Below are 24359 nucleotides of genomic sequence, written 5' to 3'. Positions count from 1 at the left end.
TAGACCTGCTCATCGAAATTAGAATTTTTGGAATGAAGCAAAATTGACGGTCAAGCAGTTAAAAATAAATATTTAAATAAAATATTTATTATTAATTATAATGAATAAATTATTTTTTTAAATCAAAATATTTATTCATTGTTTTATTAATATATAATATTTTTATACTTATATTTTTATACTTATATTTTTATTTTCACAGGGTTATGTAGAGCAAAGACGATCAAGATTAAAGCCTTCTAAATTCGATATATGATTTTTTGTATTCTTTACTTTTACTTAAATTTTTAAAAGTTTATTAGAAAAAGTTGAACTCTTCAGAACTCTGATTTCTGAGTTATGACAGACTTGTCGCAAATGCATGAGATAATAAGTACGAGTCGATGATTTCTGTCAGTCATAATTTATATTAAACTTTTATTTGCATTTTATTTGTACATTTAAGAATTTTCATTATAATAAAATTCTCATTTATGAATATCCTGTCATAAAAAGATTTGCACAAAAAAGTATAAGAAATAAGTTTTACGTTTGTTAATTTTGCATTATTTAAAATGAAAAGGAGCTTTATAGAAAATACATCACTTGTATGGTTATTGTACGCCTAACAGACATACACACATTTATACATACATATACATGTATATAAATAAAGGCGAATTTTGAATTTGTTTGTTAGTATTTATGAAAATCAATATCACAATATATCTGCTGTACTTTTTGATTTATTTTAGCAGTATTTTTGGGTGTTACAAATATCAGCACAAACGCATAATACACTCCACACTATAGTGTTATAGGGTACAAATATAACAACTTTTTTAATATACTGATTGATTATGAAGGAGTTCATTCGTATTTTCATGCACTACGTCTCAGGCAAATACATTTGCATTTTAATAACGTAAGATTTTGCTCCTAAGGATGATTAACATTTCTTTTTATTCAAATATTTATCCAGAGCTTATAAGTATGTGTATATTTCAATAGAAATTTAGGATTTATATTTGTATATATGGTTGTACTTTTGTGTATTAAGATGGATTTGTAATATTCGGAAAAATGTACTTGCTTTTTTAAGCATGTTTCATGTTTATACCTCATTATCGATTATTCTATTTTGAAATATAGCTTTGTTTTGTAAAATAATAGGATGCGTATAAATTTTACTTTTTTGGACAATAGTTGAACAAGCACAAGTGAATTATTGCTTAATAACTTTATTTTTACAAATCCCTTTTTTTATAGATACCTTTCGCTTTAGACGCTCATCAATATCCCGTTTTGGGTCTATTGGTAAAAATGAACCCTTAATCGTAGTCGATGAATCACAAATAGTTGAAGAAGATGATCAGGAAAGTTCAGAGACGCCATCACATAAAGCCAGCTTGGACATAGACTCACCAGTCAATCCATATCTACTTTCGCCATGGCGTGACCCAAGAGAATCCCGTAAGCATTCTCTGCCATCACAACAGGTAACCGAGGGTATAACGGCCAGTCAGGTAAGACGTCTTTCAGAACGAGGTGGAGAGGGTTCTGGACCATCACCTAAGGAAGCCGCTTTCCTTGCAACACTCTCACAAGCGCCTGCACCATCGGGTAGACGACATTCCGTTGTTACTATATCCAAGGTGCCAGCTACGATATTTGGACGTTCGCGTCGAGAATCGGTGGCAGCATTTCCTTCTAACAAGTGAGTTGGGGAAGGGGGTTGGTTGGTTTTTATTTGGCTTTATTACCAATTTTCATATATCTCAACCTTTTTTCCATCTCACCAGCCGCATCCTAAACTCGAGGAGGGAGAGCAACACCTCAACTGGTCCACCATCTACGGATCCAATAGGTAGTATACATAATTTACAATTGGACATCATGGATGATATTGTACAATCTCGTAAAGCACGCATGAAACTTTGGACAACGAGCAATGAGAAAGTGTGTGAAGTGGAAACTCTTACAGAGGGCGGCACAACACCGCAGCGCTACACCAATCGTCGTTATTCCGAATGTGTCTCGGGTCAAGCTACTCCATCGCCCAACTTCCGTAGAGCCTCCGAACTTCCCGCCAGCGTTTCACCCTGTGTTACACAACCCACCAGCAATCGTTCGTCCACCAAACGCAGCAAGGGCACTGGATTATTGGGCAGCCGAACAGATATTACTTCTATTTTCAGCTCCCTAACATCATCGGCTATTGAAATACACAAGTGTGAAGATACACCTCCTTCTTCTGTGGCTGGTGGACCTAAGTCTAAAACTAACTTAACCACTAATCAGACAGCTGCTAGCAGTTCGAATCTCCTAGATCCCAATGCAGGTCGCTCAACACGTTCGAACAGTTTTGATGTCTCTATACTCAACAATGCAAAACAAATGGTAAGTGATGCTCAGGATAATAGTTCAGCTGCTATTTCAGGATGGTTTGCCCAGCGTCATGAGCCCATGGCACGCAAAAAGAGTATAAGAAGTAAGAGTACAGCCATGGCACTCTCCAAAGAAATGATAGAAAAATTACAAACCAAAGATCCATTGCGTGAGAGTAAACCCAAATTGAAACCACGTAGCAAACAAAAAAGTTGGACAGATCATACAAAGGGGACCATAGTGGATGCAACCGTTATTGGCTCAGCTATAGAAGGATTTTTACGTAAAAACTCCGCTTCTGGACCTTCGGGCAGTGAAGCGGCCTCAACATCTCGTTCAAAATCTACCAAAGGAGCCGTACCCAAAGATTATGGCTCGTCACGACGCACACGTACAACACCACAAGCTCAAGCTGCCAATGCAGTACGTTCTACTTTAAATTGGTTCGGAAAGGGTGATGAGGATGATTCGAAGGATACCTGTGATGCTTCACTTTGTTCCACCTTAAAAGATTTATTTGTTAAATAATTACCGGGGAATTCTTTATTTCGATTAAAATAATTTTGAATAGTTTACTATCTCAACACGCACTCTAATAACCAATTACTTTTCAACTATTTTTTAAGGGGTAAGTTAATTTAAAATTTTATTTTCTTAATATTGTGTATATGATTATTAAATTAAAAATAAAAGTGGGGTCCGGCAATAAATATGAATGATTGAAAGCTTTAGCTTAATAAAACATTATAACAAATGTTAAGTCAAAAATACAAAAACAGTAGTACGAATTAAATTAGTTTATAATTAATACATAAGAATAAGCTACATAAATACATATTTTTCATATAAAAAAAACGAAAAAATCATATTGAAAGTTATTTATTATTAGTATTATACAGAATTATTGAAACATAAAAACCAGTAACTTATTCACATTAAAATTGTTAATATGTCTGTAGATTATTTTTATTTTTTAATTTTAAGAAACATATACATTAGTAATAAAACATAGTAGTAGCATATAAAATTATAAACATGAAGCAAAACACTATTAATTGCACAGTGCGTCTCATTGTCTTTGGTTTTTAAGATAAAAACATGGAATTGCAGTCTAAAAATAATTTCGACCACATCCCTTAAATTTATTTCCTTTATTGTCAAAATAGGGTTTTGTGTGCAGTGCATAGCTAACTAATTCAGAATAAAGCTACTGATAGTAGGGAAAGAATCGGTCTTCCTGTATTATAGTAGAGACAAATTTTAATGGACTTGTTATTAGTATAAACTAACTCAGAACAAAGTTACTGATAGAAGAGAGAAAAAAGAAGGTTCTATTCAGAACAAGTCAGCTAGACAATACTATTACATAAAGTAGTAAATACTTGCTTGGAATGTATTCTATTCAATGGAATAGGACATTTTCAAGCAATTTGATTAATTCATAGTATGTCCATATGTCACGTAACGCTCTAAAAATAGTTAGATTAAAGTTAATAATTTCTATAGATTTACAGTGGACTGACTAGTCAATGGGTTAATCAAAATACTACAAAGTAAAGTAGAAAAGAGATTTGTCGATTGATATGTCAATAGACTTATAAATATACCAGGTGCACTTGTCATCAAACATGCTATTGAATTACTAATAGACTGTTTTATTATTAATCCATAGACTAGTTTATAATCTTGTTCATTAAGTAGCTAAGTAATGAATTACATGGCAATTGTCGATTAGAAAGTCAAAAATCTAGTTAATACACAAGTCGGTAGATAAGATCATTCACTGACTAGTAAATAGACTAGTTCGTGGACTAGTCAATAAGTCAAAAACGCTCCAAACGTAATAACAGTTTTCTGCATATAAAATAAGTTTCAATTGTAATATTAACTGCAATCCTCTTTTTAATTTTTAATGCCAAAGGGAAATTGTAACCACTGTGCATTCTCATGATGTTAAAAGTATTAATGTTAACTTGTTGTATATTCAACAGGCTCAATATCATTATTAATCATACCTTCCACAAAATTAATTTCGATTTTTTTTCTCCTCATACAGGATGTAATTTTATTATTTTAATTATGGGAAATAATTTTAAAAATTTTATATCATACGAAATTCCTCAAGCAGACATTGTAGTACATCTAGTTATAGCCAACCATTGTAATATATAACAAGTTTCCATATAATTGTTAAATTTATTATACACATATAAAAAAATTCTCCCAACAGCAATATTACAAATGCAACAATAATATAAAAAATTACTAAAATAAAATTCCTAATTATTTTTATACCTCAATGTTTGCTACCAATCAAAAAAAGTTAAAGATAAAATTGAAAATAAATTTGTATATCTTACATTTGTTAAAAATTTAATGAAAAAAATTTATATCTCGATGTGAATGTTTGTTAACAATATTTAAAACAAAAACCCAAAGGAACAAAAACAAATTTGTTAATATACATAAGAAATGCTGATTGTAGCAAGATCATGGAGAGATATAATGACTGTTAAACAAAAATCCCAATAAAAACTCAATGCCAAAAGAAAATTTTTTTTATATTTTTTGTTTTGAATGTTCGCTTTTTCTCAAAATCAATTAAAGAAAATAAACAATAAAGTTGCAAACATTGAATTCCTTAAAAAAATAAAAATAAAAATAACATTAAAATTAAAATAATTAAAATTGAATATAAAATTAACGACAGTTTAGAATCAATCAAATGCAATGTAAAGTTAACTAAAAATTTGTAGAAAACTGACACTCACATATTAATATTAAATATCCACCAAATTATATACAAATACATATATTTGACAAAAATAAATAAAATTATAAATATAAAATATAAAAATGTTGCCAAATTTTTAGAAAATTAACAAAAAAAAAAAAAATAAATAGTTACCTGAAAATATTTATAAATGTTAAAAATTTATATTTACTATAAACCTATTTAAACAAAAAAACAACTGCACAGTGTATAGAATTAAAATATATTTAAATAAAACCAAGACAATACCAAAATTTCCTTTTCTAATTTTGTAATTGTGTTTATTTCTATAATTGTCCTTAAATCGTATTAATATTATAAATGTTGTTAAAGAGTCCATTACCAAACTAAAGCAAATTAAAACATATTTATAATATCAACAAACATACATAAATATATTTTTCTAAACTCTTACGGATTATAAATCTTTAACTTATATAAATATTAAATTATTACAACCATATTTAATGTTCTTAACAATCAAATATCGCTAATATTAAATTAATTTCATAGCATTACTATACTTTAAACAAATAAAATTTTCGTTGTCTTATTATGCAGGCCGATCACTATTTAACCCAGAAACCAGAGTAAACTTTTCTAAAAAATTGAGCCTTGCTGAAGCCTCATCTGGCCTCCTTCACATCTGGTAATCGAGATATCGTCTACTGAAAAAGTTAGTACAAAAAATTTACACAGTAAAATATACCACAGCCCTTTGAGAAACTAATAATAGCTTCTGCCAATCATCAGAATATGTAAAATATGTAAAATAAAACTTTCAAACTCGTTTTTCTAATTCTGTTTTGGCAGATGTGTCCCTGTGTCGAATGTCGAATGTCTTTTGTCATCTGAAAATTCATTCTGTCAGCTTAAAATAAATATATTATTTTCTCATCAAAACACTTTTAACTAAAGGTTAATATAACAATAAATAAACAAAAATTTGATAATAACGGTTTTTTTCTTACGTTACGCTTTTATTTTCACATTTTTCTATAAATATTCCTTTTGTGTTGTTGATATCATCCGTTAAAGTTTACGGACGGACAGACATAGTACAGTCGAATTAAAAAGTGATTTTGAGTCGATTGAGACATAATCTGATAGCTGTGAATCTCATAATTTTGTTTGTTATAAACAATATTCACAAAGCAAAATTTTTAAAATTTTTTAAGACACGATATCTCAAGTCCTAGATGAAATGGTGAAATCTTTTAGTAACGTCTAAATTGGTTCAGGATTTTAACTATTTTAAAAATTTTGTAAATTTTTGAAATTCGATTTGATATAACAACTTGGCCGGTTTATTTAGAAATTTAACTAAGTCCCATTTTTTTGGAATATCGCAAAACTTTTAAGAAATTATTAAATTATTTAAAATTATTATCACTGTTTTAAATATTTTAATTAAAAATAAAATAACGAAAAAGTGGACTTAATACATTTCTTCACAAAATTAGCAAAAAACTTAATGTCAACTATTTCCTTGTTTAAAGTATTGTAGATGTGTAAAAAATCTAATAAATAACAAAAGAAAATGTTTGTCCTTTAAATAAAATTTACCTCTTGAGCCCACTGTACCTTAATGATTACAAAATGAAAAAGCTAAAAACCAACTTGAAAACTAAATACAAAAAATATATAAAACTACAAATGTAATAAATGTTTAAAAAACATTTGGTTTATTATTTATAAACAATATTTTAAGAATTAACTAAAAAAACAAAAAAACATCAACCACATTTTCGGTTGATTATGCTCTTTTTGTAAAAAAACGCCAATTAAGTTTGAGTAGTAAAATAAAAAAAGGGGAAAAAGAGAAAATACGCATATTACCATTTAATTAACAAAATACAACATATAAATATACATATTAGCATATTTTATTAAAACATTAACAAAATAAAGGTATTTAAAACATAAAACAACAAAACAAGCAAATTGTTAGAAAACAACTAAAGTTAAGTTTATTATAATTAAAACAAAAACAATTATATTGTACATTGAACTATTTGAATTAGAGTCATGATAAAAATGTAAATTTGAAAAAAATAATAATAACAAAACACAAAACTAATAAATTTAGAAATTTATGTTGATGAAAAGAAAAAATCATATTAATAAATAACACAAAAAAGATTTACTACTATCTTTCTCTCTATTATATGTGTAAATAAAAATATTAATGTGTTTCATTTCAAAAGTTTATCACTAAAAAGGTAAGTGGAATTTTTCACCTTTTATTCTAATTGTTATTAAAATTTATTTAATTAGAACATGACCATATGATAATCTACACCATTGACTATGTAGAAAAGTAAAATATTTTGAAATAATAAAGCATTGATTTTTCCAGAATATTTTTAGTTATTGTTGACAATATTTAAAGAGATTTACTATTAAAGGTCTTATACAAAGGAAAAACTTTACTAACCCGGTAAGCAGGCAAGTAATATCGGTATAAAGTGAAAGTACTAAATTTTGGGGTGCATAACTAACTACTTTTGTTCGACTTGGTTCAACTTAAGAAGTTATTTTATAGTATTTTTTGGAATAGTTTTAACATAAAAGTATAAAACGAAGTTTTTTTAAAAAATACTGATATCAACTATGATTCGAACCACAAACTTAGCATAGATCTTTTAGATAATTGAAATGATGCTCTAGATAATTGACTATCCCATTTAATATTAAAAACTGTTATTGGTAACGACTACTCATTACCAGATAATTTAATGAAGAATACTCATTACTAAAAATTTAAAAATTTTTGCTGGTTATAAGGTAAAGGTTAAATATAATTCAAAATTTTGTACTTCAAGTCATTTTCTAAAGTGGAGTTTATATGGAGACTAAGGTCAAATGAGTCCCGATCATTACATAAAATGGCAAATTCATTAAAACTTATTTGAAACAAAGTTTAAAGTTTACATGAGCGCCAATGTTAAATGAGGCCCAATCATTGCACAAAACGACAGATTCATTTAAACTTTTTTGAAACGAAGTTCTTTAGACTTTTATTAAAATATTAAAACATATATGTTATATGTTATGAGCTCAAAAGGTCAATTCAGGGCGTATGCTTGTATAGGGGCTAACCGAAATTATTCAACAATTTAAATCAATTTTCTATAGCGTTCAAAAGCAGAGCATGTTGACAATAAAATCAAATTTCGAAATGTATGGAAATTTATTGGTTCTAAGTTCCAACACGAACAAATTTATAGTTCGATGTTAATGCGATAAAAGTTACTATATCAAATATAAAGTAAGATTATTAAGTTCATTCGAAGTAGTAATATGCATATGTTTACGCCCATTTTCATTCTGACTTGTGGCCGTGGTAATCTTTTTATTTTCTGAAAAATGTGCTTTATTTTCTTCTTTACACACATACATCATTTTATTTATTTGTGTTGAGGTACAACCGTAAGTTTTTGGCATTATTCCTCCAAAATTTTTGAACCTGGAGGAACAATGCATCCAATGATCTATTGCTAACTGAGTGGCTAGGATGTCAGCAATTAGATTATTATCTTGTTTCATTCCGACTAGATGGTGAGGTAGCTTTTCAATTTTTTTGCAAGGAGGATTTTCGCATACTCTTTTAAAATTTAACAATCTTATCTAGAAGAGAACTTAATTGAATGTTTCACTTTATAATAGATTATAAACTTGGCTTCAAGATGAAAAACCAAGATAGATTTTCACATTGAAAACCAAGATAGTATATAAGGTGTAAAGTTTAGACTCGTCCTAATAAAAATTACAATACTAAATTGTATGCCATATATTCTTAAAATCCTTCGAAATACTCAACAAACTCGAAAAAAGATTTATAATCTTAAAAAACAAAAAATGCTCGATATATCACAAAGAATATATTTTGCTTCATTTTAAAAAGAATAGATTTCTTTTGAATAGTATTCTGTAAAAAAATGTTCATTCAAAATTAACTTCTTTGCAGAATTTTCGATCAGTAAGATTTAAAAATATATAGATTTCTTTAAACAACTAGAGATCGAATATGTTTCGTAAGAAAAGTGACTTTACTAGTCACTTATAAATCTTAAAACTTTGATTCTAAAGGGAAACCGAAAACTTTAAAATTGGTCCAGTCAGATGTAAATAGCTTTATATAATTTTTGTTGCAAGATTTGGACCTGATACTTGATTATGTTCTAGTGGTGAAAATATTTTTTTTTTATAAATTTCCATTTCAAGAGATCGCAAAATAAAATATTTTTATGGTAATTCATAAATTCGAGTGATCATAAATCCAGCTAGAAAACTCCTTAGTTCAAGCGGTTATAACTCTAAACAGATATATACCCATAATATTACAAACATTCGATACGTCTTCAAAATTTAAACGGATCCATCAAGAATTACTTTAGGCAATATTAACATTTATTTCAAATGAGCATTACCCTTACTTGTTGATAAAACACTTTAGTTTGACAATCTTGTAGTAATTTCGCTACATGTATATACATATAAATTGTTTTACAATAAATATACTTTATTTAAAATTAAAAATTTGACTAAATTGCACTTTTCATATAAAATCTAAAAAGTTTAAATATATTTTTTTTCGAAAATTCGTATTAAAGTTTTTTTTTTCTTCTCATAAACCAGAAAAACCTTGAGCACTTTTATATCTTAATGCTGAATAATTTGGTTGATAGCTGGGCGCACAATAATTAGACGAAGCAAAAAAACCACAAGGTCCTGTTAATCCTTCATTTGTTGAACTACCATTAGCTGTTGCTGCAAATGTATTGTACGATGAATTAACATAATTTTTTGTTGACGCATACATTCCCAACGAGGGAAAACTTAACGAATATGCTGCGGCGGCGGCAGCAGCATGATGATGTGGATGATGAGGATGTGACAAATCCATTTGCTGCTGCAAAAACACAGCACTTTTATCGAGCGAAAACTTATGGGCCGTAGTTATAGGTGGCACGGGTTGTGGGGTGGTTGTAATTAAAGGTCGTCCAGTGGTTGAACTACGTTCATTACGTCTAAATTTAGCACGACGATTTTGAAACCATACTTGTACGCGCGCCTCACTCAAACCCACTTTAGTGGCCAATTCTTCACGCACAAAAGCATCTGGATAGTGAGTACGTTCAAACACCTTTTCTAATGCTGTTAATTGTCCCGAAGAGAAAGTGGTACGATTCCGACGTGGTTTGCGGCCAGAATGTGGTGAAGACGATGTATGGTCAGAAATAATACCATTTGCTGATGTTGAAGTAAATTCATTTGGAAATGTATCGTCTGTAAATGAATAAAAAGAGTAGATAAGGATTTGATTTTCAACCATATACATATATGAAATATACACATGTATAAGGCTACATAAAATGAAATACATACATATATACATATATGTACATAAAACTTGCAACGTTTTCTAGAAAAATATTTATCATTGAATACGTACTATGTATGTCTATAGCAAAAACTCCTTTTCATTATATACTTAATTAAATTGTTCGTTATTAAATTTTTCTAGGAAATACAATTTTTGTGGTTGTTGGAATGTATGTATCTTAATTTATGTCATTAAATTGCCAAAATTTTAAAATGATTTTTATAGGTTTATGTCTTTGGGGAAATGAAAATCATAAAAAGGCTTTTAAACTGAGATTTTAATAGTTTTAGATTAAAATTCCTATGATTTGTTAATACATGTGTATTTTATTTATTTATGCATATGTTTATATTTAGCTATAACAAGAAATTTTGATTTACACATTTCTTCGCATGTCATAGTTGTCACTGTGACAAATTAACCCTCTAATGAGCAAAATATTTTTGTTTGGTTTGAATGCATATTACTAAATAAAAATCATTCAGAGACACTTGAGAAATTTTAATTGGGCCTGATCAACTATTTACATTTACCTACGAATATGTTTTAAGGGATTAGCCCTATATAGTGGTTTTACTCATAAAATTTTTCCATTATTTGATAGCGTACCGCTGCCTCGGTATGTTATTTGGTAATATTCTTGTATGTCACTCCAGATACTCAGGTAAAGAAGCGCACAACAGGTCTGATAGTATGCAGATGTAACATACATTTTCCTTTCAAACTAACCAATACAATTTCTTATTGGAATAATCTATTATAAATTAAATAAAATCCTTTTTTTATACATATAAATAGTTAATGTCCACTTTGCGACCCATTTTAACTTCTAAGGGTTAATTAATTTTACATTTCCTAATAACGCATTAAAAAGACATAAAATAATGATTTACGGTTTGTGTTGTGTGTTTCTGTTTGATATAAAATTTGTATTGTTTTACAGGGCATATATGTTCTGACCTTTCTTTCCTTTACTATATGTCTATCCATTCATTTGTCTGTAAAATTCTAAAGGAGGAAAATTTTTATGTCATTATTAATGGTTTAATGGTATGCTAGACAATACTTTAGTTTGTATGAGTTGTTTGTTATAAAGTTGTCACTTTATTGACATCAATTGGCTGTCAAATGATAATAATGCTATAGGATTAAGCTAATAGTTATTTAATTGATTATAAATCAATTTATCATAATATAATGTTCAATTAATATCGATACTTACATAGACCGAGATTAAATATTAAGAATAATTCAAATTTGGCTCAAAACAAAGATATTTCAATAAAATGTGACTTTTAATTTTTCATAACTTTATCAAAATTATATTTAATTAAATATTTTAAATGTTTTTAACTATCTCTATAGATACTAACAATTTCTTATTAAAAATCATAATTTCCTAACCCTAATTGTTTAAAGTGGCATTTTAAAATTTTTCTCAGAATTATTAAGTTTTCACAAAAATCCCATAAAATTGTCATTAATCAATCTAAAAAAAATCCGAAATATTTAGAAAGGAAATATTACATTTTAAGCCTATAAAAGTTACATTTAACTTCCCCTTTTAGAAAATTCATTTCTTTTTGATGGTAAACGACTCATAAAATGATGCCTTAAATGAAAATATATACACGAGTAGTTTGCTTACAGAAACACTAAGAAAAAATCCAGCAAATAATTTATAATTAGGTGTAAATTTACAGCCTCTTTAAAATATAATTATTCATATAAGTGGCTGTTAATGTTACCGCAACGACAAGGAGAGTAAACGACAAAAACGAACACAACTACTAATACTACTGATACCATGTAGTTTTATGTTGTTCTCTTAAACATAATAAACATACACATACGTACTCATATATACTTACAACATTTTGAATAAAAAGTCAAAGAATTGTACGTATGTTTGCCTATGTTTTGCTTCCCTATAGAAAAATTATGATAAATTGTAACACACTTCTGCGCCATATGTGGGCATTATACATAAATACAAGTATGAATGAGTGACTTGACTGACGGTATCTACAAGAGAAAAAGGCGGTATTTTTTGTTGTTGTTTGAAAACAAAAATAAATGTATATTATCTTGATTTTTTGACATAAAGGATGACTATGACTGACAACATAAAGCATAAAAGAATGGCAAGAAACAAGTGTATAAAAAACATATTTTGCAAAATGTAACAGAATTTATTGCTGAACACGGAAACTTTGTGTTGATTAGAATAAAGAAAAATTAAGTTATTTAACTATTAACATATAAAAATCGCTGTTTTTATTGTAATTTTGTTAATGGTTGAAATTTTGTAAATTGGTCTTGATAATATTTGCACTAAAATTAAAAAATTATTATTATTAATGTATAGGGAACTCTATGCTGAATTTCAGTCCTCTTGAAAACTATCAATAATCATACATATGATTTGTATTAGAGAAATTTATAAACAACTATCTCGAGGCTTTAGAGCCTTTTAGTAATAACATTAATATTTGCTTATCCCATGGTAAAGTAGTACTTATTTAAGTAATGATTTGTAAGCGAGTACTTGCCTTGTCATCACTGTGTTAAAATAATTAGTTAAAATGCTAAAGAAGAAGTACCGAATATCGACTTTTTTAGTTTTTCAAATCATTACATTTAAATGTATGTTTTTGCTGGATATATTAGTCAGACATCTTTAAGACAAATCCTAAAAAGGTCTTACTATGACAATTCTTCAAGTCTTTGCTATATATTTTTTGGATTTCATTTAGTTTTTTTTGTAATTTTATAAATATATTTCTAATTTTTTTTTTTCAAAGAAAACAATTTTTTTTTATAAAATCCGATTTTTTAGGACAATGGCATATTTATTCCAATTATAACTGTGAAAAAACAAAAAAAAATAAATTTAGTGCAAACGTTTTTGTAAAAAGGAATGCATTTCAATAACTCAAAGTATAAACCCCGTATTCATAAAGATATTAACCGCTTATTTTAGGTTTATTAAGCACATTTTTCATACAAAATTCCTGCAATAAATCATCAATAACTTTATTAGGCATTTATGAATATAGGGGTAAGTCTAAAAGCAGATTTATACTTCGGTAAAATATAGCTTTTTTATTTCAATATTCCGAATCTCCAAAACACATAATACTGGGATTACTAAAACATATTTAATACGTTTTTTCATCCTTGGCCTATGTAATCAGTTCATAATTGACAAAAGGCCATTCTATATGCTTCTCCAAAAAAATGTTCTCCAATAATAGTCCATAATTGATTCAAAGCCTTTTTCTGACTTATTAACTGATAATTCGTCATTAATCCTATAAATGCTAATGGGATCTTAATTAATGTAATAAAATCTCAAAATTCAGATAAATACAATAAAACTTTAAGAGTTATTTTCTTAATTCTAGAGTAATAATAACATTAAGAAAACAATACCATACAAATGTATACTTGACGACTTCAAATCAAATATTAGGGAAAGACTAATGGAATTTTATTAAATAAATTTATTGCTATATACCTTAAAATAAATCACGACCTTGAAATTGTATATGAGTACTAATCTTGTAACTCCATTCCCCCTTTACATTATTTATATACTATTCCGATGATGAGATGAACTCAAAAAGTGAATTTCCCAAAATAAATAAAATAATAGCAACAACGTATCATCAAAATATATCAATCCCTCAACATCAAATAAAACAAAAATTTTAAAAACCTAAAAATATAAATAAATAAATAAAAAAAAACAATTGTATACTCGTAATACAAACGTCAAGCAATTGTGGTTTTCATGACAACCCCGACAGCGGCAACATGACATTATGTTAATTTGTGTTGACAGTGGCGGCCGCACACAGGAACACAAAATGCACCACGATGAAGTAGAAGTTTATTTAAGTTTCTATTAAGAAAAATGTATGCTACAAAAATGTTGAATGTAAAAACAAAATTGGAAACTCCATGTTAAAAAGAAGGAAAAATTAAATAAAAAATAGGGAATCCAGAAACAACTCGTAACAGTGGATTAACCAAAAAAAAACTTACACGCTCATAACATACACTAAATGAATAGATTCTGTTTCTGTTGCTCGTAGACGTTTTTTTATTGTCGTGACTGCAGCAGCCCCATGAGAGTTGTTAAAATCTTGTTGCATTTACAATGTCTGTCTTAATTTAGTTGAGCCAAGCAGAGCATGTGCAATCATGCAACTCATGGTATATCCTTTTCAAAATAAAACTTTTTTGAAATCTACTCCATGTTTTTATGTTACAATGAAAAGTATTTTCGACGAAGATGTGTATGTTTGTATTTGTTTTATTGGAGGGGCATGCTTCTAACTAACATTTCTACAATTCTTAAATCAAAGAGTTTAGTTGTATTTAGCTCTATAAAAAAACTAACAAAAGAGTTTTTGTTTTTTATTAAATCTCCAGAGATTGTTTTTTATTCAATATGTGTGAGATTTTTTTGTTTGAGTTTTTTTTATTGGGAGGGTTGGCAATTGATGATTGTTGACAAATTGCCATCAGTTGTAAAGTGACAGATTTATTTCATTGACAATCATGTAAGTTTCGTGACATTCTTATTTTGTGGATTTATTTTTAAAAGAAATGTCTTAGCAAATATAGCCACAAATAATTGGAAACGTTATCAACGCACAGAAGGTTGTTTACACATAAGTTATTTTTATTATTATTTACTTTTTATTTATTAACTGATTACTGATAAATAATAATAGTATATACATTAGTGTGGCCCAGTTTCCTTGGAAAAAAACTAATGTTTCCAACAAGTTCATTCTAAGATACAATTTGATATAAATTTACCAAGTAAACTAAATTGTGACCCCAGGATAAAAATTTTAAGAAACGGTATTTTACAACGAACCGAATTTATATTATGAATGCAGTTTGCTTTCCTTTTAAGTCATATGCTCACATAAAACTTAACATTAATCTAATGCTAATAATTTAATTTATAAGATCCCGTACTATTATATACAAACCATATTTAATGAAGTAGTTCAAGAAAATTAAAATACCAAAATATTTAGACTTTTTAGTATAATTTTTATAGAATGATTATCAGTTTCCATGTTGCTTCAAATACTTGTTAGTATAAACAAATGTTCGGTCACAGAAAGAAACAAATGATATTTTCTGCACTTCTCTCCAGAATGATTATATCAACTATCAAATTTGCAAAAATTGTTTTTTCCAATTAAAGAAATAATCAAAACAATTAATATTAATAATTACACCGAAATTAAAAATTAATTAATTAAAAATCAAATATTTAATAAAAATTATATTTAAAATTATCAAATTATTTATATATCAAGCAGGCATGGAAAAACTTAAATTTTGCAATGGTACTAGGACAAAAATAAAATTCACTTTTAAAAGGGTTAAAAGGATTATTCTAAATTTTAGATAGATTTGAAACTAGACTAAAGACAAGACTATAGGCCAGACTATATACTAGACTATAGACTAGACTATAGACTAGACTATAGACTAGACAATAGACTAGACTATAGACTAGACAATAGACTAGACTATAGACTAGACTATAGACTAGACTATAGACTAGACTATAGACTAGACTAGACTATAGACTAGACTAGACTATAGACTAGACTATAGACTAGACTATAGACTAGACTATAGACTAGACTATAGACTAGACTATAGACTAGACTATAGACTAGACTATAGACTAGACTATAGACTAGACTATAGACTAGACTATAGACTAGACTATAGACTAGACTATAGACTAGACTATAGACTAGACTATAGACTAGACTATAGACTAGACTATAGACTAGACTATAGACTAGACTATAGACTAGACTATAGACTAGACTATAGACTAGACTATAGACTAGACTATAGACTAGACTATAGACTAGACTATAGACTAGACTATAGACTAGACTATAGACTAGACTATAGACTAGACTATAGACTAGACTATAGACTAGACTATAGACTAGACTATAGACTAGACTATAGACTAGACTATAGACTAGACTATAGACTAGACTATAGACTAGACTATAGACTAGACTATAGACTAGACTATAGACTAGACTATAGACTAGACTATAGACTAGACTATAGACTAGACTATAGACTAGACTATAGACTAGACTATAGACTAGACTATAGACTAGACTATAGACTAGACTATAGACTAGACTATAGACTAGACTATAGACTAGACTATACTATACTAGACTAGAGATAGACTAGAGATAGACTACTATAGACTATAGACTAGACTATAGAGACTATGAGACTATAGACTAGACTATAGACTAGACTATAGACTAGACTATAGACTAGACTATAGACTAGACTATAGACTAGACTATAGACTAGACTATAGACTAGACTATAGACTAGACTATAGACTAGACTATAGACTAGACTATAGACTAGACTATAGACTAGACTATAGACTAGACTATAGACTAGACTATAGACTAGACTATAGACTAGACTATAGACTAGACTATAGACTAGACTATAGACTAGACTATAGACTAGACTATAGACTAGACTATAGACTAGACTATAGACTAGACTATAGACTAGACTATAGACTAGACTATAGACTAGACTATAGACTAGACTATAGACTAGACTATAGACTAGACTATAGACTAGACTATAGACTAGACTATAGACTAGACTATAGACTAGACTATAGACTAGACTATAGACTAGACTATAGACTAGACTATAGACTAGACTATAGACTAGACTATAGACTAGACTATAGACTAGACTATAGACTAGACTATAGACTAGACTATAGACTAGACTATAGACTAGACTATAGACTAGACTATATAGACTAGACTATAGACTAGACTATAGACTAGACTATAGACTAGACTATAGACTAGACTATAGACTAGACTATAGACTAGACTATAGACTAGACTATAGACTAGACTATAGACTAGACTATAGACTAGACTATAGACTAGACTATAGACTAGACTATAGACTAGACTATAGACTAGACTATAGACTAGACTATAGACTAGACTATAGACTAGACTATAGACTAGACTATAGACTAGACTATAGACTAGACTATAGACTAGACTATAGACTAGACTATAGACTAGACTATAGACTAGACTATAGACTAGACTATAGACTAGACTATAGACTAGACTATAGACTAGACTATAGACTAGACTATAGACTAGACTATAGACTAGACTATAGACTAGACTATAGACTAGACTATAGACTAGACTATAGACTAGACTATAGACTAGACTATAGACTAGACTATAGATTAGACTATAGACTAGACTATAGATTAGACTATAGACTAGACTATAGACTAGACTATGGACTAGACTATAGACTAGACTATGGACTAGACTATAGATAAGACTATAAACTACACTATAGACTATACTATAAACTGGACTTTAGACTAGACTATAGACTAGACTATAGACTATACTATAGACTAGACTGTAGACCAGACTATAAACTAGACTATAAAAATACTTTTAAAATTCACTTTTAAAAGGGTTATAAGATTATACTAAATTTTCGCAAGACTATAGGCTACACTATATACTAGAGTATAGACTAGACTTTAGACTATACTATAGGCTAGACTATAGACTAGACTATAGACTAGACTATAGACTAGACTATAGACTAGACTATAGACTAGACTATAGACTAGACTATAGACTAGACTATAGACTAGACTATAGACTAGACTATAGACTAGACTATAGACTAGACTATAGACTAGACTATAGACTAGACTATAGACTAGACTATAGACTAGACTATAGACTAGACTATAGACTATACTATAGACTAGCCTATAGACTAGACTAACGACAAGACTAAAGACAAGACTATATGCTAGACTATATACTAGACTATAGACTGGACTATAGACTAGACTATAGACTAGACTATAGACTAGGCTATGGACTAAACTATAGACTAGACTATAGACTAGACTATAGACTAGACTATAGACTAAATTATAGACTAAACTATAAACTAGACTATAGACTAGACTATAGACTAGGCTATGGACTAGACTATAGATTAGACTATAGACTAGACTATAGACTAAATTATAGACTAAACTATAAATTAGACTATAGACTAGACTATATACTAAATTATAGACTAAGCCATAAACTAGACTATAGACTAGGCTATATACTAAATTATAGACTAAACTATAAACTAGACTATAGACTAGACTATAGACTAAATTATAGACTAAACTATAGACTAAACTATAGACTATTGACTAGACTGTATACTAGACTATATTGTGTACTTATAGACCATATGTGGACTATTTATAAAAAGGCCCATTAAAAAAGTTTCAAAGTGTTATATTCTCCATGCCTGCTATCAAATGCATTACCAGTTTGTATGAAAATTTTATAAAAAATTTAATTAATTAGGTGAGTGAAAGTGCTAATGCACAATTCACAATTTTAAAAGGACAGTGTGTTGAGCATTTTGATATTATATAACATTGTTGTCACTTTTGAACAAATACAGTGATTTATAAACTTTAAAATTGTCTTAAAACTTTAACTACTTATGCTTAAAAAATGAATTGACATCAAGACTACCGAAAAAGAAAAAGTAAGAAAATTACTAAGCATTAATTGTTTGGTAATTTAAAAAAAAAATCACGAACAATGTAAATGAAAAATTGAGTGAAATTAAAAGGATTTATAAAATAATATTTCAAAAGTATTAAAATTATGAAAAATTTGAATAGCCATTTGTAAAAACTTTTACCGCCGGTAGGGTAAAAAATGAATTGACATCAAGACTGCCGAAAAAGAAAAAAAATTACTAAGCATTAATTGTTTGGTTATTTAAAAAAAATCACGAACAATGTAAATGAAAAATTGAGTGAAATTAAAAGGATTTATAAAATAATATTTCAAAAGTATTAAAATTATGAAAAATTTGAATAGCCATTTGTAAAAACTTTTACCGCCGGTAGGGTATGGATTGCGATTTTTACAGCAAATCTATTTAAGAACATTATTCCCATTTCTTCCACTTAAAACTATTTTAGTATCATTTAGGCGAAAAAATATGCTTTGCCATAATGTCAATATTTTAGCCGATTCCGCATACTAATTTCTCTTTAAGTTTTTAAGCCGACGGCTATTTTCAATCTATAATGAAATTTTGTCATAAATTTTCAACAATTTCATTTCTCATATGCAACAGGGGCATCAATTCGCATAATGAAATATGCCAAAAATTGAATTAAATTTGTGAACTTGTGCTTTTCAAACAACTTACCAAAATTATCCCCATGAGATAAAAGCGACTGTTGATGTGGCTGCTCCTGTTGGAGTTGATGATGCATTTGTAGTTTATTTGTAATGTGTTGTTGGTGATGATTGTGACTGTGGATATGATTGTGTTGGTGATGATAATCTTGTTGTACCGCTGCTAACTCTAATAAATTATTAACGGAAAAACGTTTAACATTTTCCGAACCTTTTTCAAATAGAAATGTTGTTGCAATTGGTAGTGTTGCGTTGGAGGTGGTAGTGGATGAGGATGACAATGATGGTGCAGTAGCAAGATTTGGTGAAATTTTTGTTGTAGACAATGAAGTTGATGAGGATTCCGAAGCAGATGCAGGCGATGATAACTTTGTGCATATTTGATTATGATACAATGCTGAAGAGGACGATGATAATGATGTTGTGGGTATTGAAGATGATAATGATGACGAGGTCAAAATATAATTGTTATTGTTTGTTAAAGTATGTAAATGTTGTAAAGATGAACAGGTGGTGGCAGTTACACTGTTGCCAACCATTGTTGGTGATAGTTGTTGCTGATGATGCTGCGGATTGTTATTGTTACTGTGATTGTGAAGTTGGGAAGTAGAATAAAAATTTAATGGCATTGTATTGTGTTCCGTTGAGGATGATAGTGTACCGGATGTCGTTGTTGAATTGTTTGATGATGGTGTTATTGTTGTAGCTGCCGCTGTGGTCATACTTGTTGCCATTTGCTCCTGATGTTGTTGTGGTTGATGATAATTTAACATATCTGATTTTTTATTGCAATTTTTTTTTTGGTTGACTTCGTAGTATTTAACAAATGTGTTGCGTAAAAATAAATCAGTGCTTGTCGTGGCGAATGAATGTGAATTTAATGTTTCGAATTAACAAATTAGTGTAAAATTTCTTGAGAAATAACTTAATTATGTAGCAATTAATTAAAGAAATTGTCACTGTGATATTTGTACGATTCTATTGGCAACGACACATAATAATAGAATTATACGACTAATTGTATAGATATACATATAAGTATTTTTATCTCAACACCTTTTTTATTTAATTTATTTATCTTGATATTTGCGATCACACACTTTTTCCTGGTTGTTTATTTTTTAGGTTCAACAATTTTTTAGTAGGTTACAGTAGTATGTAATCTCAAAGATTTTTTAAGCAGGCTATTTGTTGCCTTTTGATTCGATTGGTTTTTTTTTAATTTTTGTCTCTATATTTTTTTATAAAGCAGCTAATTCAATTAGCAATTAGCAAAATACACAATTAAGTTAATTAAGTTAATTGCTATCGCAATACTAAACTATACTAAAGTCAACTGACTACTAAAATTATTTTCAAAAACTCAGAAAAAATACAAGAACAAAAAAATGACAAACAGTCGTACTACTACAAAAAGAATCATCAATACTTTCTTTCCTCACAGATTTCTTTTCAGTTTATGTTGTTGTTGGTATTTTTTCTGTTTTATCTCGTTCGTATTCAAGTGATTTTAAACATTTGTATTTAAAAGTTGCTTTTTAAAGTGCTCCTTGTCACTTGCCTTGCTAATGTGCCACATAATTATTGCTCACAAACATTCTGTGGCACTCTTCTGTCTCTTGTGTGTTTGTATACAAGATCTTTAATTCTTTCATATGTGTGTTTTTCTTTGTTCTTCTTATAGAATTCGAAAAATGTTCATCTAATTTTAAAAGATCTTATTGGTTGATTGTATTATGATCTTCAATTTAGATGGAAATGGGTGTGTTTTATTTTAAAGCTCCATTAAATGTTCGCTTGATCAATATTAGTATTGCTGTTATGAATTGTTTATTTAAATTCGCAACATTTTTGATTTTTTCTGCAGAATATAATTTGTTTTTGCAAAGAGTAGGAGCCACTTTATTTAAAATATCACACAATACAATTTTGTTATTTGGTTCTTAATTGTGCGTTTTTGGATATAATTGCATTTATATTAAAAAATATAAGATATTTTTTACACTGCACTAAACATTAAAATCGTCCAGGAGGAGTAACCAGAAGGTCCACAATTTTTTACCCAAACGTCAGGATATACTTGTCAAAAGGACTAAGCTGTGTTGAATCAGAAACAGAACTTTTCTATCACATCTTTAATCTGAAATATATTGTCATAGTAAGGGTACTAAAAAGGTACTGGAGGATATAAAGAACGTATTCAAAAAAAAAAAAAAAAAATCGATAAAAAACGAATCAAAAAAAAAATCGAAAAATGTATAATCGTCTTATTAAAAATTTTTTTGAATAATGCAACTAAAAAGTGGAAGACTCTAATATTTCAATGTTTTTTTTTTTCTCGTCTCGAAAGTTTCAAAACACGGACACAAAAAGTGATTTTGTGTCCATTGGAAGATTGAGTCCATTAGAAAGATATCTTCAAATCAATTATGTACAAAGCATAATATTTTTCACACCAAGAGAATGGAGTTCTATATTGACGCCGTTATAAGTCTCAAACAAAACTGAAAATGGTAGCAGGCTTTTTCTGTATAAAATCGCATAGGTTATAGATTATTATTATATCGCATTGGAACTTGGTATTAAATTTATGCTTAGAGGCGGCCAATTGACAAAGCTGTTGTAAATGATGCGATATCATGCTAGAACTAAAGACAATCCAAACTTATATATTACAGGAACTTTATGTTCGAGATACATAATTTCGAGAATTTGTTCTAATATAAGGATTTTTTTGTAAAAGCTAAAGAAATAAAAATCAAATAATATGTTTTTACAAGTCCAGTGAAAACCTTTTAATGTTTTTTACTTAAGAAACAATTTACTATTTCATGACGACTACATATCGTCTATATATTTTTTAAGTACTCTAATAATGACTTTATATTCCCTTTATGTAATGGTTTATTTAAGTACTTATTTGTAAGCGAGCATTTTTTTATACATATATACAAACATACATACATACATACATACATACATACATACATACATACATACATACATACATACATACATACATACATACATACAATTATGTATTTTATACAAAATTGTGTCCCGGTCTTTACAATAATCTCAATTAGGAATAGCATTCAATCGGTGCGTATTTATGTAATGAATACTAAAAACATACAAAACATACATTAATTTACATCGATTGTGAGGTATTCTTACAAGAAAGTGGCCTACAAGACACCCTATTATTCAACCATTCTATAAAAATATTAATTTATTTATATTTATTTATAAACATTTATAATATTCAAATATTTATATAACAATTTTTTAATCAAAATCATATGTTAATAATCCACAATTTTCAAACCACAATTTTCTAATGCCATAATTTAAAACATACATTAATAATCGTGTTAGAAATGTTAATTTTACGATAATATATGAGGTGAAAACTGTTAACAAGATCCTTGAATTTTAAGTAGCAATAAATACCAATTAAACTGTCAACACTATGGCTACACCCACTTTAAAGTACTTAGTTTTTAGGATCATCATTTACTTCCTTCTATAGTTTCTTTTTTTAGGATAAATTCTACACCTACTCGTAGTTTAAATATACACATGTATATGTAGCAATACAAAGGCACTTAAATAAAAAGGACTTGTTGCGTAAAACTAAACTAAACTATGCAATAAGAAACAGTATGTAAATAGAGAATTACAAATACACAACAGCTTTAACAAAAAGATATGCATAGTATAACATGAACATTATGGTAGTCGTACATCCCTTAATAGCAGAAACCCACGAAAAAAATGCACGGGATTTTAAAAAAGTATTTCCTAGTTTATGATCCATAACAAAACACCAAATAAATCAAAATTTGTTTATGAAATATGAAACTATAGTATCTTAACTAATTAACATCATCAGAAGCATCATCAAAACCACACAGTTCAGCTCATGCCATTAAACAAAAAACTCATGCATACATACAATTTACTAGATGTAGATATTGCACTAATAGATACGTTCCATAAGTAAGTATTAAAGGAATTGTAGATACACAATACACTACATATATACAAAGATACTTACAACCTCAACATATGTTGTTGCTTGTTTGTTGGTAAAAATATTGTATGCAATTTAAGGCGTTTATTAAAATGTTAAGTGATGGCGCCTCACATTCTTCCCCACATTTATTAAATTCTCAAGGGCGTGTTACTTAAATGTTTTTGGAAGTATGCATGCATACATAAATTTAGAAGATGAGCATGTGAAGGTAACCAGGCAATAAAATTGTAACATGAGAAATTTTTTTAAATTTTATATCATTTTTGATTATGGTAATACATTGAAATTACTCCACATCTCTCGTTTATGTATTTTATAAGTGTTTTATATAAAAATTGTTTTCTCGATTACTTCTGTCAAATCTGATCGACTTTTGTCGATGTATAATGTATGTAATACATATGACCAATTTCATGACAAGTGAAAAAATCGATTTGAATAATAGGTCAAAAA

At 28.4% G+C, this 24359-nt stretch overlaps 2 protein-coding genes across 4 annotated transcripts in view; one reads left to right on the top strand and one right to left on the bottom strand.

The window, feature by feature from the left end:
* Positions 1–4673, top strand: part of LOC111675626 — a 99859-nt gene extending 95186 nt beyond the window's left edge. For 2 of the 3 annotated variants that reach the window (XM_046947264.1, XM_046947265.1), the window contains exons 4-5: positions 1249–1696; positions 1782–4673. In XM_046947264.1, the coding sequence (XP_046803220.1) occupies positions 1249–1696; positions 1782–2895 (1562 nt within the window). In that variant the 3' untranslated portion in view covers positions 2896–4673. The remainder of the gene's footprint in view (positions 1–1248; positions 1697–1781) is intronic. The other variant, XM_046947266.1, reaches the window with a different exon arrangement.
* Positions 4674–9266: 4593 nt separating this feature from the next.
* LOC111675624 (retinal homeobox protein Rx-like) lies at positions 9267–21211 on the bottom strand. The gene is made up of 2 exons (XM_046946509.1): positions 19878–21211; positions 9267–10432 (listed from the first exon to the last, which is right to left on the bottom strand). The coding sequence occupies exons 1-2, from the start codon at positions 20638–20640 to the stop codon at positions 9771–9773; spliced, it is 1425 nt and encodes a 474-aa protein (XP_046802465.1). The 5' UTR covers positions 20641–21211; the 3' UTR covers positions 9267–9770.
* Positions 21212–24359: the final 3148 nt, after the last annotated feature.

Source organism: Lucilia cuprina, chromosome 3, assembly GCF_022045245.1.
Source record: "Lucilia cuprina isolate Lc7/37 chromosome 3, ASM2204524v1, whole genome shotgun sequence".
Lineage (NCBI taxonomy): Eukaryota > Metazoa > Arthropoda > Insecta > Diptera > Calliphoridae > Lucilia > Lucilia cuprina.
Note: the sequence above shows the minus strand (reverse complement) of the source record. Positions and strands in the feature narration are given on the sequence as shown.

Coding starts and splice junctions, on each gene's coding strand:
- LOC111675624 (XM_046946509.1), bottom strand. CDS start 20,640: ATGTTAAATTATCATCAACCACAACAACATCAGGAGCAAATGGCAACA. Junction 10,433..19,877: donor ATCTCATGGGGATAATTTTG/GTAAGTTGTTTG, acceptor ATTCATTTACAG/ACGATACATTTCCAAATGAA.